This window comes from Canis lupus, chromosome 5 (assembly GCF_003254725.2).
Source record: "Canis lupus dingo isolate Sandy chromosome 5, ASM325472v2, whole genome shotgun sequence".
NCBI lineage: Eukaryota > Metazoa > Chordata > Mammalia > Carnivora > Canidae > Canis > Canis lupus.
In genome coordinates, this window is record NC_064247.1 from 70,134,581 (window position 1) to 70,150,792 (window position 16,212).

Here is a 16,212-nt window from a genome sequence, read left to right on the forward strand (position 1 = left end):
TTGTGTACTATGCAGCCAGGTGCCATATTAAGCATTTGGCATGCCTTATTTCACTTTATTCTCATAACTACCCTATAACCATAACTGGCATCACAAACTACTGAAGATTCGCGGTGTAAGTAAACTGCCTTTTTAACCAATAGTTTTGCATTTTCGTCTTGTAAAACAACTAGAATAAAAGCTGAGATACTCATGGCTTCTACTTTTTCTTTATCCCTTGGATGACAGCTTCCTACTTTATTTTCCACTGTCATTGTCTTCTTCACTGAGTCCTTCCCTCCAAAATCACTCCCCCAAATTTCTCCATCCCCCACATTTCTTCTTTTGATCTTACTATACCCTAAAGCTAATGTCCCATCCTGCTTCTTGCATTTTCCACCAGTGTTGTCAAAATTCCAGGGTTGCCCATTAACACTATCTCCCCACCATCTTTGCATTGGGGCTCTCTCTCAGACACCTTACTAAAGCAATTCTCTCCAATTAGTGCTTCCTGGGGCACTGAATCCAGAGTTATCTTGTCATCTCATTCAATCTGTCCTTCATATTGAATGTTCTTTATCACTCTTTTCCTTGGAAACTTTCTCTTCCTTGGAACCCTATAATATTATACGCCTACCTTCCACCTCCTATCCTGTAAATTCAGGTGGATTCCACTGCTCACTTCCTCCACTGTCCTAAACTCTATACTTTTCTCTCACATGTCATTTTAGCTTCTGGAGTTTCATTTATCCCACCTATGTGGAAGATGAACCTAATGGTATCTCCAGACTTGGGCTCATTCTTGGATTTTAAGCCTCATTTCTCCAAATCCATCTGGATGTCTCCAGCTGGATAGAACCTTGGTATCTCAAATTTAACATTCTCAAACAAAAGCCTTTATATTTTCTTCAAAGTCAGCATGTCCTCCTCAGTCTCTCAAAATCTATTATTTCTTAGTTGTGAGAATCATTCGCAGACCCTCGGAATTATTCTCTACATTCATTTATTCATGAATTCATTTCTTGAGCCTGTTGTGGGCACCATGCTTTACACATTGCTGCCCTCATGGAGGACATACTGTCTGTTAGTGAGGCTTTGATGAAGGTTACAGGAGGGAAAGTATGTAGTGGATCTTTTCTCTTCTTCTCTAGCTAGATCCAATGACCCAGTAAGTTGTCTGGTTCTCCCACCATATTTAATTCACTACTTGTTCAAAACCATGGCCTCTGCCCCAGCCTCCTGGGTGGTCCTCTCTCCTCTTACTCTACCCATTTCTCTGGACTCTCACATATTGTATTGCCTTGTAATGTCCTGGTTTCTTCCTACCTCTCCCACTTACTAGAAGTTTATTCCATGTAATGAATGCATGCTATTTGTCATGTATTCCCAGTACCTAGCACAGAATGCTCAATAATCATTCATGAAATAACGAGTGAATGGATTCTAATTCCCCTTCCACATTACCAAAAACTTCATACAGCTCAACAATACACAAAGTAGGTTTGAAGTAATAACTGGAAGGTAGCCAAGTGACAGCCCCTGGGCACAGCTGCGATTATTTGGAGAATGGTGACTGACTCCGTGAGAAATGAGAAGGTGTCTTGCACAGGACACTAATGGCTTCTCATTGGACACAAATAGCCCTGCTATGGAGAGCAACCCCAGGGAAGTCCCTGGTTGTTCAATCCTTAGGGTTGTCTGGAGCTGCCAAGGCAAGGTGACAGAGTCCTCCTTTTATTGCTGAAAGCCAGCTTTACCATAAGACCCTGGGTCTGGATGTGAAAGCCAGAAACTGCTTGGGGCAGCTTAGCAGAAATACTTGGCAGTCTCCGACCCTTTCCCTCAGGGGGCACACCTGTCATTCCCGTCTGCACTGTTTGTGCCACCCCTTGAACTCTAGCACTGCTGCTGACATATTTTATGTTATCTGACCTTAGTTATGTGCTCTCTTGAAAGCCTCAGTTTCTTCATCTCTGAATGGGATTAGCAATAGAAATGATCTCATTAATCCCTCAAGTATGGTTGTTCTAGAATACCCCTATTGGGCATGTTGTCAATATTCTATTTTTTGCATACTTAAATGTTTTCATATGTTTAAAAATGATCTGGTAAGGTGTCTGTAAGAATTAAATGCAATTAGGTATGGAAATGCTAATCTCAGCGCCTGACACATAGAAGCCTCCAATAAAAGATAGCTCTTAGTAGTACAGTAAAACCATTATCCATGCCTTCAAAGTCTGCAGTGCCATCAGTACCTTATCTATTGGTTCATTTGTTTTATGCCTGCCTCCACTAGAGTTAAGCTTCATGAGGGCAAAAACCTTGTCTATCTCGTGTATCCATCATATCTCAAGTGTACACAGTAGACAATCAACACGTGGTTAATTAAACATGAACTGGGTCAATGCCTGTGAAAAGGGCAGTGGTAGGGCACATCTGTTGCTATTGATGCAGACCACCAGTCATTCCAGTTGTATAAATCAGGCATTGATTATTATGATCCAGACCACAGCCACAAAGACCCGAATCATGGTGTCCTGGTGGTTGGCTCTGGCTTTGAAGGAACAGATTCAAATAACAATAAACTCTGGATTGTCAAGAACAGTCGGGGTCCAGAATGGAGCTGAAATGGCTACATAAAAATGACCAAAGGCCGGAACAACCGATTGCTCTGCAATTGCCAGAGCAGCCAGCTATCCACTGTGTGAGCTGATGGACCACGTTATTGGACAACTCAAGGGTAGCATATCTGGAGGAATTTTCTCTTGAAACTGACCAAATCCTGATTGTGTAAGATGAGACACTTGAATCAGTTGAGGATCCAAGATGTGACTTGAATTCTGTGACATTTTTATAAGGGTAAAACATTACCACTACTTTAATTACTGTTAGAAAAGATTTAGAATGCTGAAGACTCATTACTTAATTCTATGACTTTTGAATTTTCATTTTTTCAAAGGATACATTAAACTTTACCTTTTAAAATAAATTTTAATTCATTAGGTAAAAAACAAAACAAAATAAAAAACATGAACCATGTAAACCAGCAGCTGTGTCTCCTGCCACAGCTCAGATTGGTTTCATACACTCATCCCTCAGCACCACCACCCCCATCACAGCTTGAGCACAAATGGAGACTCAGAAGAAAAGGTGGCCGCTGAACATTTTACCCAAAGCAAGATCTTCATAACTCAGTGCCCTCAAAAGACTCTTTCTCCAATAGAAAAACTTAAAAGACACCTCAGAGGAAAGGGTTAAGACTGAAAAGAATCAAGGGAGAAAATTCAAAAGGCCAGAGTGGTTACCCAAGGAACACTTAGATTAGGCCAGACCTTACAGGGTGAGAGCACCAGGTAGATATGGCACAGGAAGAAGGGTCTCCATGCATGAGAAGCCTTACCTATAGGAAAAGCATCTGTAAGGCAGGCCGGGTGGCTCAGCGGTTTAGCGCCGCCTTCCACCCGGGGCCTGAGGACCCAGGATCCAGTCCCATGTCAGGCTCCCTGCATGGAGCCTGTTTCTCCCTCTGCCTATGTCTCTGCCTCTCTCTCTCTCTCACCCTGTGTGTGTGTGTGTGTCTCTCATGAATAGATAAATAAAATCTTAAAAAAGAAAGAAAGGAAAAGAAAAGAAAAGAGAGAAGAGAAGAGAAGAGAAAGAAGAGAAAAGAAAAGAAAAAAGAAAAGAAAAGAAAAGAAAGAAAAAAGAAAAGAAAAGAAAGAAAAGAAAAGAAAAGAAAAGAAAAGAAAAGAAAAGAAAAGAAAAGAAAGAAGGAAAGGCATTTGTAGGCAAAAACCCAGATTAGACAGGCCTGCAAAAGTCAGCTAATCACAAAAAGAGGACTAACTAGTCAATGAATTGTCATAATACAAATGAACAAAGGAGCAGGGCACCACTGAATGGGGCAGTGAGCTGACATTCATGAATAGTATGGAAGATAGAACTACCAAACTCCTCCTTTTTTGTATGTCTCCTTTGCCAAGAGGATTATTAGACAGGACATGATGAGGAAAAGGGAAAACTCATTATATTTCGTGAAGCATATACTATGTGCCATGCAGCATACATATATCATGATCTTATTTAATCCTGAGAAGAATCCAATGCAATCAGGATTCCACCTTTTATATGAGGAAAATTAATGTCAAAGGGGTGAAGTAGCTTGTTCAAGAGCCCAGAGCCAGTGAGTAGTCTAATGCTTTCATTTGGATGTGGTACATCTTAAGAGTGAAGTTTGTATGTGTATTACTCTTTTTTTTTTTTTAAAGATTTAGTTCTTTATTTGAGATAGAGCATGCACAGGCAGGAGTGAGGGAGAGGCAGAGAGAGAATCTCAAGCAGACTCTCACTGAGTGCAGAGCCCAGCACAGGGCTCCATCTCATGACCCATGAGATCATTACCTAAGGTGAAACCAAGAATTGGACACCCAACCAACTGAGCCACCCAGTTACCTGTGTGTATATGTTTCTGTGGGGGGGGGGGGGTGGAGGGGAGGAGACTGTGGGCAAACAGCTCACCCTTGACCTCATTTAAGTTTGTAGTCACACTTCCTTGGACCTCTGTCACACAAGCTGCAATTTTGAGACAGTATCCTCCATCCAGAGAGCTGGTTTTCAGAGCCTAATGTAAGGGGGGCACTTCTTCTCCACTTCCTATGCCCCCTTCAATATGGCAGGATATCTATCAGCGTGACACTCCTGGCCCTTCTCTGTGTCCTGTCTCTCCTCCCCTGAGGAAGTAGAGCAAAGTATCTATCAGAACAGAACAAGAATATTTCAGTTGATGCAAAGATCTCTTCTTTCTCTAGCAGAAGAGCCAAAAGGACAATTCAGAACAATTCACAAACTCACCACTTCAGAGCAATCAGGACTGAGAAGTAGACCAGAGAGCTCAAGAGGCCAGGTTGTCATGTGGAAGCTTTCTCCTCTTCCTCGGGATCTCCTAGCTGGCAAAAATGTCAGTGCTATTGGGCTGGGAAGGCATAGCCATTCGGCCCAAGTCCTTCCTTATGTGAGGCTTGAGACTTTTCAAAGCCCTGTCTTGCACCATGAACCCCACACATCCAAGACACTTTCTCCAGTGCTTCTGTTGGAAATAAAGCTGATGTCTCCATCCCCACCTGCCTTGCTTCTCTATCTCAATCAGTTCAGAACACAGCAAGGGAGAAGAGATTGTCATGGATTGACCTCACCAAACAAAGCAACATCCGATGAAGAACCTCGCACTCATTCTGATTTCATTTTACTTCATTAGCTCTAGTCTGGTTTGTGTTGTTCATACCAAGATGGAATATGATGTTAAGTCTGAGTCAACATCTCAAAGGAATGTCAAGAAACTGGAAATGGTCCAGAGAAGACTGAGTAGAGTAATGAAAGTTCTGGAAACCCAGCCATGGGGGGAATGGTAAAAAGGAATAAGAAAATTTAGTTCAAAGCAGATTTGGCCATGATATGACACAGTTCATATCTTTCAAGGGCTCTCATGCAAGAGTGCTTTAATTAGATTATGTGATTCCCACAGGCAGAACTAAATGCATTGTTCCAAGGAGGCATATTTTGGCTCATTAGAAGGAAGATATTTACAACTATTACCATTATATAGGAGTAGAATGCTTTTCCTGAAAAGGTAGTGAGCTTTCCATCACTGTGGCTATTCAAACAACTGCACTGGATGAAAGGGATAATCCTGAAGAGAACACTGGGAGATGATTGGTTCTGTAAACCCCACAGTGGCAGAGTGGAATGCTTTTCCCCTCACTACTTCTCCCCTCCCCAATATCATAACTGACCTGTAATGAGGGGAGTAGGCCAGGGGAAACCCCTTGCATGTAGCCAAACCCAAGCTGGGCAACAGGATGCAGTGAAACCCCAACCCCTACACTGTTTTCCTATTATGATATTCCCCTAAGATGACTTACTGGTTTACTATCTGTGTGTGAACACACAGTTTTGTGGCTTATCCTAAAGCTTCTTCTCAAACCCTAAGTGAGAAAAGGTGTGCGTGTTGGGAGGGGGGTATCTGAGGGAGTGATTTCCTCTGTCTCATATTCCAGGGCCTGTTACAATCATGCTCACTCTTTCTTCTCTTTTCAGAGTTGGAGGGCTCTTTTAGCAACCTCATCCTCTATCTGATCAGCACCCTCAGACAGCTCTGTTTGGCTCAGGATGAGAATCACCACCTACAGATGGCCCTTTATGTGTGCTATTTGATTCCATCCCGACAATAATCTCAGTGAGATCAGTCTTATGATTAGCTCCATTGTACAGATAAAGAAACTGAAGTTCAGAGGTTAATTTATTTGTCCTAGGTCAGAAAGCTAGTGAATGGTGAGGCATGAGTTGGTAGCCAGATAGGTCTATGTCTTAAGTGTGTAGTCTTAACCACTGCACCCTCCTTCCTATCCCAAATGACAGTGACCAGACCTGCAATTAGATGCACATATGTTTTGGTTTTCTTTCTAATTTAATCATCTTCTTTTTTTTTTTTCTTAAGAGAGGGAAAGGGGGAGGGGGAGGGGCAGAGATACAGAGAGAATCCTAAGCAGGCTTTACACCCAGCTTAGAGTCTGATGTGGGGCTCAATCTTATGACCCTGAGAGCATGACTTGAGCCAAAATTAAGAGCCAGAGGCTTAACCAACTGAGCCACCCAGGCACCCCTCTAGTCACCCTCTTAATGATGCCTAGGTTTGATTTGACTCTGTAGGCCTCAGGACCTCAGTAAACACAAGTCTTTAGAAAATAGGATTCAATGAAAACCAGTTCCTTCCCAGTGTTTCAGGTGATCTATCAGATAGTTTGACCCATAAAATTAGAATCTGGGTTCTATTCAATCTAAGACCATGTTGGGCACTTACTCAAATTAAAATGCCCCTGATCCAGGACCTTGAGTCCTCTGCACACAAAGTTCTTAATGGCTTCTGTTCTTGAATTTCAGAATTGTTTTTCAGTGAACACATATCTTTCCAATGTCTGGATTATGGTGTGAAGTCGATGGAAGCTGGTATTTCTGAGCACAGAGGAAGAATCTTGTGATGTGGAGGAGTCAGGGAGTGCCAGAGTATTGCATGTAGTGAATCCTGTATTAAAAAGGAGAGACACCACTTTGTGATGATGATAGGTGGGATGGACGTCCCAGGGGTCACTGGATCATACAGGCTGGACTGGTTCCCCTCACTCTACTCCATCACTGCTCCACTCCACTCCATCACTTTGCCCCCATCTTGTCCTCTTGAGGGCCTGGATTTACTGATTTCCCTCATTCCAGGTCATCTGCTTATCTCTGTTTGATCACATACAACAGAACTAGCTACCCACTAACTGGATGCCAGTGGCCTTGCCTCAGAACCTTTTCCCATACCATGTCCTAGTACATACATGCTGACACCCTATGATCTAATCTAATTCTGGACTCAGAGAGCCTAGCATCAAACACCAAAGTCAAGAAGGTGGGGGATGGGGCAAAGGAATAGTACCTAGAAAGGGTTCAACTTTAGGGCATAAATAGGAGATTCCAAAGTCTGCAGGGTAATTAAGGTTAAGATACTGACATAAACAAATGGACAAGGTGCCTATGACCTTGAGGGTATAGGCAAAGATAATTTGATCATTTTTTTTATCATTTTTTGAGATAATAACTTATTTGTACCACGAACCCTCTGAAAACTTCAGGTTTTACCTCCCTGGCAACTCTTGACTTATATCAAAAGGTAGGACTTTTTTTTTTTTTCTTAAAGTACAGTGGCTGGGACGCCTGGGTGGCTCAGCGGTTGAGCACCTGCCTTTGGCCCAGGGCATGATTCTGGAGTCCCAGGATCGAGTCTCACATCGGGCTCCCTGCATGGAGCCTGCTTCTCTCTCTGCCTGTGTCTCTGCCTCTCTCTGTGTCTCTCATGAATAAATAAATAAAATCTTTGAAAAAAGAAATAAAGTACAGTGGCTTAGATAGCTTACAACTTTTGAATAGCTACTAGATATCCACTACTTTCCCAGAAATTTGGGGAGTAGAGAAGTAGTATATAATATGATCTCTATTGTCAAGAACATTTGCACATAAGACATTCAGATTTCATAGGGAAATAGAAGGATTTTAATGGGGAAGTGTGGACTGGTTAGCTTTATTCTAGAAAAGCATTATTCAGGCTGCAGGATGAGGATGGAGAAATGAGAGGCAGTGAAAATGACTAAGACACTATTACAAGAGTCCACTGAGAAGTTTGAACACAGAGAGTGGCAGTGAAACAAAAAGGAAGGGAAAAATTCAAAAAGCAGGGAAAGGTCACTGAGTTATGAATAAAAGACTGGTTGGACGAAGTAGAAAGAGGAAAGAGTCAAGGAGAACTCTCCAGTTTCTGATTTGGGTGGATCAATGGAAAGATTCAAAGGTGGCTGTGAATTCTTGACTTAGGCAGATGGTGGATGATGATAGCACCATCAACAGAGTAGGGAGTATTGGGCTGATGGCAGGATTTCAGGGACAGTTTCGAGTGCAGTCAGGAACAGGTGGACTCTTGTATATTTAGGAGGAGATAGGAAGGAGTAGGTATGTACCACAGAGTGCAGGAAACAAATCTGGGCAGAACAAGACTAATCATAACCCAAATACAGGTGGCAAAGGAAGCCATCCATGGAAACTACAAGAGAGTATGAGGTTGGAAATGCAGGGAACTTGGGGGTAGGGGGTGCTGGCATATGGGAGGCTAGGCCAAGGAAGATGACCTCATGAAGAAATCATCAGTAAGGGAGGATGTGGTGACATAAAGAAGCGCAAGCAGGGATGGGAAAGAGGTAGAAGAGAGAGAGTTGGGAGAAAGGTGAGAACCAGAAAAGTTAAGAAAAAGGAAAAGGATCAGAGGAGAACATGATAAGTTTGTTTTAGAATATGCCAGATTTAAAGTTCTAGCTTAAAATCCTGGGAATGTGAGCCAGAAGGTCTCATATGGAGACTGTTGAGATCACAGGAGCAAGTGGGACCTCCATGGTAGAGAGTGGAGTGGGAGAAAACAGACAGGGAGAGTCGTAGGGGCCTCTTATGGGAGAGATAGGAAGTGGAGCTTGGAGGAGTCTGGGGACAGAGCAGGAGAGAGAAGCATGGAATGCAGTGTCCTAGAAGGCAAAGGAGGCCATGTCAAGAAGGAGAATACGGTCAGCAGTGCTGGAGTGGAAGCCAAGTTCTGGTGACTAGGACATCAGCGTCCAACTTTTTCCCTTGGGAAAGCAGTTTCAATAGCCTGATCAGTGCCAGGGGATGTTCTGTTTGCACCACATCCTGGGTAGACAGGTGCATACTTAGAACCAAGTCATCACAAAGGTCTGTCCAGAACAAGCCAACAATTAAGTCACCGTAGAACAATGGAGCCTTCAGAGCTTGGCCGTGCTATTCTGTCCTTTCTACACGAGTGACCCTAGCAAAAGGAACCAGTAGAGATAAGTACCGAAGCCAGTGGGCAGATTGGGACAATACTACTGTATCTAACCAATAACCACAAAGAGGGGGGAGGACGTTACACCAGCTTGCTTTGTTCACTTAAGGCTCATTCACCTATTAGCACTGTATTAGTTCTAGTGGGCTCAGAGACCGAGAAGGAGGACATGGCTATAAAAGAGACCTGGCTCCTGCCTTCAATCAGCTTACAATACATTTGGGGGGGATTTTCATTCCTCAGTCAAAACACTCCATCTAGGTAGGGACATCTGGGTGGCTTAGAGGTTGAGCATCTGCCTTTGGCTCAGGGTGATCCTGGGAGTTCCAGGATGGAGTCCGGCATCAGGATCCCTGCGGGGAGCCTGCTTCTCCCTCTGCCTATGTCTCTCATGAATAAATAAATAAAATCTTAAAAAAAAAAAAAAAAAACACTCCATCTAGAATGCCTAACAAAATCGCGATTCCAACTTCTACAACATACCTGGGTTAGTAATACCTTTTTAGGCATCTTTGTAGAAGGCTAAGGTAAAGCTTAAACTGAATGATAGAACAGGATATATGCTCATATTTTTTTTAAATGAAATAGACTGGATTATAGGCTCACTGCAGACCATATTGATTCCTTACTATATACTTCATTTTTAAAAAAGATTTTATTTATTTCAGAAAGAGAGAGCATATGCACACATACACACAAGCATAAGCAAAGGGAGGGGCGGAAGGAGAAGCTCCATGATCAGCAGGGAGCCTGATGCTGGGCATGATTCCTTACTATATACTTCAAAGACCTCTTCCCTTGCAGCATTAACCATCACTATGTGGCTCATGTTCCTCCAGGTTTCTTCCCTAAGCTTCACCAAGGTTTCGTTCTGTATTTCCAACTGCCAATGACTTTCCACTTGTGCTGCCCCCTGCCCTCAAAATCAAACCTGAAGTCAATTCACCATGTGGCATCTCTGAAATCATTATCCTTTCCAAACATCCCTATCTGTCTCCATGGTCCCTTCATTTTATCTTCTATCATCTGGATCTCTTGCATCCAATCAATTGCTAAGTTCCACATCAAGCAGAGTTTTATGAACAGAATAGATCTTCAACATTTACTTGCTGATTAAATGAACACATTTTATAGCCTAGACAGTGTGGCTAGTTAGTAACACTGTTAATGACAATGGTTAAGAGCATGGCTTTGGATGGCAGGTGAGTCTGATCTGGTTTTAGCCCACCTCTGCTACTTAGTAGCTCAATGACTTTGGACACATTCAGAAAATGTAAGTTATTAGGGTTGTGAGGATCAAATATAAAATGTAAAACTCTGAGCACAGAGATATTATTTCTTCATCCCATGGCCCACTGTCAATATTTAACTATTTTAGTAATCTAATGTTAAATCGAAAGGAGCCCAAATCCCAAGAGGATGCCAATAGTATTAACTTTTAGAACCTTAATTAGACTACTTAATAAGTCCCATAAGGGGTCACTATCCAACTAGGACCCTTTGTTTGAAGCCTAAATAAGGACTTCCACATTCTTCCAAATTTTGTCCAACCCCCATTTTACGCTGTTTTGAAAATTCCAATTAAAAATTATCCAATTCAACAAGTTTTAATGAGTAGTAGTTGTTTATGTAGTAGTTGCTGAACCAATTAGCCTGGAAAACCTTCCAATTTTCCCTCTAGAAAGCTACTTTTTAATTCCTAATGAGGTTCCTCTTTTGTCAAGCTTTCCATAGCCTCCAGCACTACAGCCTCGCCCACCCCTGGGCTCTAGGCACTCGGGAATCCTGAAGGCACCTTTGTTCCAATGCACAGCCACACTTAGGTATGGCCACGCCTCTCCCAGCAGACTGTGAAGCCCTCAAGGTGTGTCCAGCACCCAGTGGATGCTGAATTAAGGTAGGTGGGAAAGATGGAGTCCCCTGCATGAAAGGCCTGAGGGCAGAAAATCAAAGTTACCTTTGCGATTTCCACCTAGGTCAAAGGGTAGGCTGAGAAGGTTAATGCACCACCTCAGAGGAGGAGGAGAAACCAGTGGTCAAAGGTCAAGGGAAACTGGGAACTTTGATCCACTCACTTGATAACATAGCAATTGCGGTCCTTACTTTTCTTCCCCCAGAACACCACATATACTGAGCACTCAATAAATAGTTGTTGTATAAACACATGAATATTTCTTCTCTCCGTTTCTTGGTCAGATTTTTCTTTTTATGTTCTTTCTGTTCTACCAAGCCCCACTCTTCAACCTTTCCCCTTATCACCTAATGCATAAAATCACCTCCCTCCCTCCTTCTTTCCCTTCCCTCGGTCTCATCCACGAATGCCATTATGAGAGAGAAAGAGGGAGAGACAGAGAGAGAGAGAGAGAGTACTGTCACTCCCAGTCTATAGAGGAGAAAGCACAAGTTCAAAAGCCCAAAGCTGGATACCAATGGTCGGTCACACAGCTACTAAGAGGTATGTAACAGGTAATGTCATATTGCCTTGGCCATTTTTGTGTGCTCCACTCCATGGAGTACTCCACTCTTAGCAGCCAGTACCTGGGACTTTGTCTAGGGCTGCCCCAGGACACCAGAGCTCACTTTGCCAGTGGCCGTGGGAAGTCACAAGTGCTGGGAGTTTAAGCCTTCCCTCCTCCCCACCACCGAGGCAGGGTGACAGCCCTTACTTAACCAATGACTAATAGGTGTGAGGGCATTGGGACTACAGCTCCATGGCCCCCAATGGGGAGAGCTCTCATATGTGACCCCCACTGCCTCCACTTCAGCCCAGGAGAGTAAGTCAACCTGACTCTCAGACAGCTTCCCTTGAGGCTGCACCCCAGCTAGGCTGGCTCCCCTGCCCTGCCCATTTCCCTAATCCGGAACCAATGTCCCTTGGAAAGGTTCCTAATAAATCCCTTTCCCACACACCCTCATCTCAAGCCCTGCTTCTGGAGAATGCAGCCAAGGGCAAGCTAAATGCAGGATTCAAACCCAAGCCTGTTAGACTTCAACATTTTCTCCACTGTATTGTGTTTGAAATGCTATTGCAATCATATGGGCCTGCTCTTCACTACTTTCACATTTAAAAAATTGAATGGCTACTGTAGCTTCAGGTGCCTTGAAGACAAACATGGCATTTCAAAAGCTCTATGCTTGCGTATTTCTTCTTACTACTATTATATGTCTCTGAGACAAAAGAACTTTGACTATTTTAGCAAAATGAAATAACTGACTCAAAGAAAAAGGTTATTTTTTTGAACTTGTCTTTGTAATTGTCCTATCCTGGGTTCCTAATTAAATAGGCACTAAAATGGACTTCATCCTTTTAACATGATCTCTTCTTAAAATGTTTTCATTATAAAAGGAATTGAAGGAATTTTAGGGGAGAAAACAAATCCGGATGCTGGAATACAGCCATTCACAATTTCCCTAAGGGTTTTCCTATCCCTGTGACATAGGTACAGTCTTTTTTTTTTTTTAATTAAAGATTTTTTTTTTATTTATTCATTTGAGACAGAGACAGAGACAGAGAAAGAGCATGAGCAGGGGGAGAGGCAGAGGCAGAGGGAGAGGCAGACTCCCTGCTGAGCCAGGAGCCTGACACAGGGCTTGATATTAGGACCCTGAGATCAGGACCTGAGCTGAAGGCAGATGCTTAACCATCTGAGCCACCCAGGTGCCCTGACCTGGATACAGTCTTATTCAAACACCTGGATCCCCTGGGTCTCCCATAGCCCAATTTTCCATTTTGTGACACAGTCACGTGGTTGTCATCTTTAATGCTTGTCCATTGTTACACCAGAGGGATAGGCCATTACCTGTCACCATTTTTATTGCTCTTGATATTTCATTATTGTAATGATGGCACTGAATAAATTTGTCAATATGCCATTTTGTTTTGTGTCTACCCTTTTTCCATATTTCAGATTATTTCTTTAAAAGAAGTTTCCAAATCTTGAATGTCAGTTAAAGGAATAAAATGCAAGGCTTTTGATGAGACACTGTGACACGTCTTCCTTCCCCCACCACCTAACCACACTAAAATGCATAGCGATTTATAACATAGGCCAACCTGAAACAAAGATTATTATTTCAAGTCATGGTGACTTCTTTAATGAGTTCTGGTCTGACTAGATGAATTCATTTTAAATTTCTCCATTTAGTACAAAGGTCTTGACACCGTCTCTAGAATTATACTGAACCTGTGGCATTCCTCATGAAAATGAAAAAGAACCCTAAGGAGACATTTCAGTTGCCCTTAAATGGGTACAGCTCCTTTCTTAATTCTAAGCTTTCTCATTGCTAAGCATTTCATGGAGAGATTAGTTACTGGACTTGAGTCTCTAATTGAATCAGTACTTTTACACACAACAAAACACCGATCTGGACATTTCAATGGCTAATGTAGGCTAACTGACTTGGGTGTGTATTTTGTGCATTTCTGCATGCCTGCATCTTCAAAAGCAGAGGATGAAGCACATTGAGAAGATAAATAAGCAAGAGAGAATTCCTGTTTTCTCAGTCACCTTGAAGTTTACCAGAGTTTACCCCAAGATTTAGTATTTTTACTTATTAGCCTGAGAAGTACCACTCCCTGAAATTTATTTTCCAGGACTATTTAGACCTCCAAGAGATTGTGTCCCATTCTCATCAAGCACAGTATGGCTGGTTTTGTTTTGTTTTGTTTTGAACATGCTTAATTATTTTGTTGTCTTTTGCGCAAGTAGGAAAGCACAATAAATAAAGACTTGGAATTATTCTGAAGACCATGGGTACTTGTTATGACACATAGAACAGAGGATTTTAGACTGCTAGGACTGCTTTTCACTTAGCCCACCATAAGAATTCTAGTGAAAAAGTGGAAAACCCACCCAGTCTTCTAGATGCGTGCCTCCAGACTATACTAGACATCCATGTAGAGAAACATCCTATTGATCAACTGTATTTTCTACCTTGGAACTGTTTGGTGTATTTCTTTTCCCCCATTGAAGAAGCTGGTTTTCCATAGCATTCCAAAACTCCCAACAAGTGCCAATTTGCACTTTATCTTAAAAGAGAATTTCATTATTGGGTTAACGTAAAAGGCAAAATGTACAAGTCATGTGACGGCCCACTTATCAGTGAAACAAGAAGAGCCCTGATTTGCTTCCATCCACACCCCAAGTTTGCTTTCATACTAGGGGGTCACAGCCTTGGGTCAGCATGTGGGCAAATACTTCTGCAGCAGATGCCTCATCTTGGCAGGACTTTCTTTCTGAGTTAGGATATCGATGGGTAACCCTAAGTAAAGCCCCATCCAAGCTCAAACTTCACAACCAAACAAACCAGTTTTACAACACAGAGGAATTTAATTTGGCTTCACACTTGCAGTGGAAAAAGAAACACAAAGAAAGAAAAATGCTGGCAGCTGAGCTAACAAGCAACTGCCTCCTGGACATACTGCCAGCTTGATCCAATTAAGAAACATTAAGAACCTAATGACAGATTTGAAGACAAAAGGTTGAGATGAGGCACATTTTCTTGATAGCAGCCAGGCAGATTGCAAAATTTCCAACCAGGGTAAGAGTCCCTTCGATATTTAAAAAATACAGCAAAGTACAAAGAGAGGCAAACTTTGCAAACTTTCTTGCACATCTAAGGAGTAAGACCCCAAGCCTAGAACACAGCCAAGCATTAATCTCTGAGCAAAATTCTGTTTAAGCCTAAAAAAAAAGCTATGAGGCTTTCCTGAGTACAACAAAACACGTGAAATACCAGAGTTTTACTTATTCATGTTTATCCTGGGAAATGAACAAAATTGTAATTTAGGTGCACTTCACCTTCTGTCCCCTCCTACCACCAGCGTCTTCAAGTTCATCTCGTGAAAAAAAGCAAACCAAAACACTGTAGTGAAAGACACGTGGGGATGTGCCTTCATTTACTCCATGCCAAGATTTTATCTTTAAACCCGATTTGAAAAAAGTCCTGCGAAGGCCACGCAAGTGCCAGATCCTGCCCTGAGTGAGAATTGCCCAGCCGTGCACTTACCTGTGATGAGCACCGCCTTTTGATCCACAGGTAATAACTCTTGACCAGACAAGTAAGTGTAGGTGAGGACACAGGACAGGAAGAAGAGGATCAAGCCCCAGGAGAGGGACAGGCTGAACAGCAGGTAAGCCCCTCCCCAGAGGCCCGCCAGGCAGACCACCTTTCTCCTCATCTGCCCTGGGATCTTTCTGAGATTGCCAAGAGCTAGTCCTCCCAGCACTACGGTGACAGCCAGGCAGAGCCACACCGTCTCCGAGAAGGTACTCATTCTCAGAGACGTGCTGCACCTTTGTGTGCTCAGGACCGGCGAGGCAAGTGGGCAAAGGCTGTCTGGAGGCAGCCCGGTTATATGAACAGAGAGACGAGGAGGGAGGGGGAGAAAGCAGCACCGGCCCACTTCAAATGAGCGTGGATTAAGCACACTCATACAAGCACATATTTCCTGATGGGTCATTGAAACCAGTGAGCAGTTTCATATAAATACCAGAGCACTTCATATTCAATAGCTCCCCTGACGCCACCTGCACACATGACACATACACATACTCACTCACAACAGACACACACACATTATTCTTTCATGACCTCTGGTGAGAAAACTAGTTGGGTAATAATTGACAGACTCCATCCTGAACAGTGAAGCAAAAAACCTTTGTCCCATAGGAAATGTCTTCTTTAGGAGCCTGGGAGATAACTGTCAATCAAGTTCTTTCTTGGATTGGGGGCAAGGGAGGGGGCAGGAGGAGGTGCGTGCGTGTGTGTAAATACAGGCAACCAGTGACGTCCAGAAGATCTGGAAGGGG

General features: G+C 42.9%; 1 protein-coding gene across 4 annotated transcripts in view; it reads right to left on the minus strand.

The window, feature by feature from the left end:
• The window catches only part of HSD17B2 (hydroxysteroid 17-beta dehydrogenase 2), an 81,532-nt gene extending 65,534 nt beyond the window's left edge, over nt 1-15,998 (minus strand). Inside the window, exon 1 of one of the 4 annotated variants that reach the window (XM_025426975.3) lies at nt 15,410-15,998. In XM_025426975.3, coding sequence (XP_025282760.1) covers nt 15,410-15,863 — 454 coding nt within the window. In that variant the 5' untranslated portion in view covers nt 15,864-15,998. The remainder of the gene's footprint in view (nt 1-15,409) is intronic. The other 3 variants (XM_025426976.3, XM_025426974.3, XM_025426973.3) reach the window with 3 other exon arrangements.
• Nucleotides 15,999-16,212: the final 214 nt, after the last annotated feature.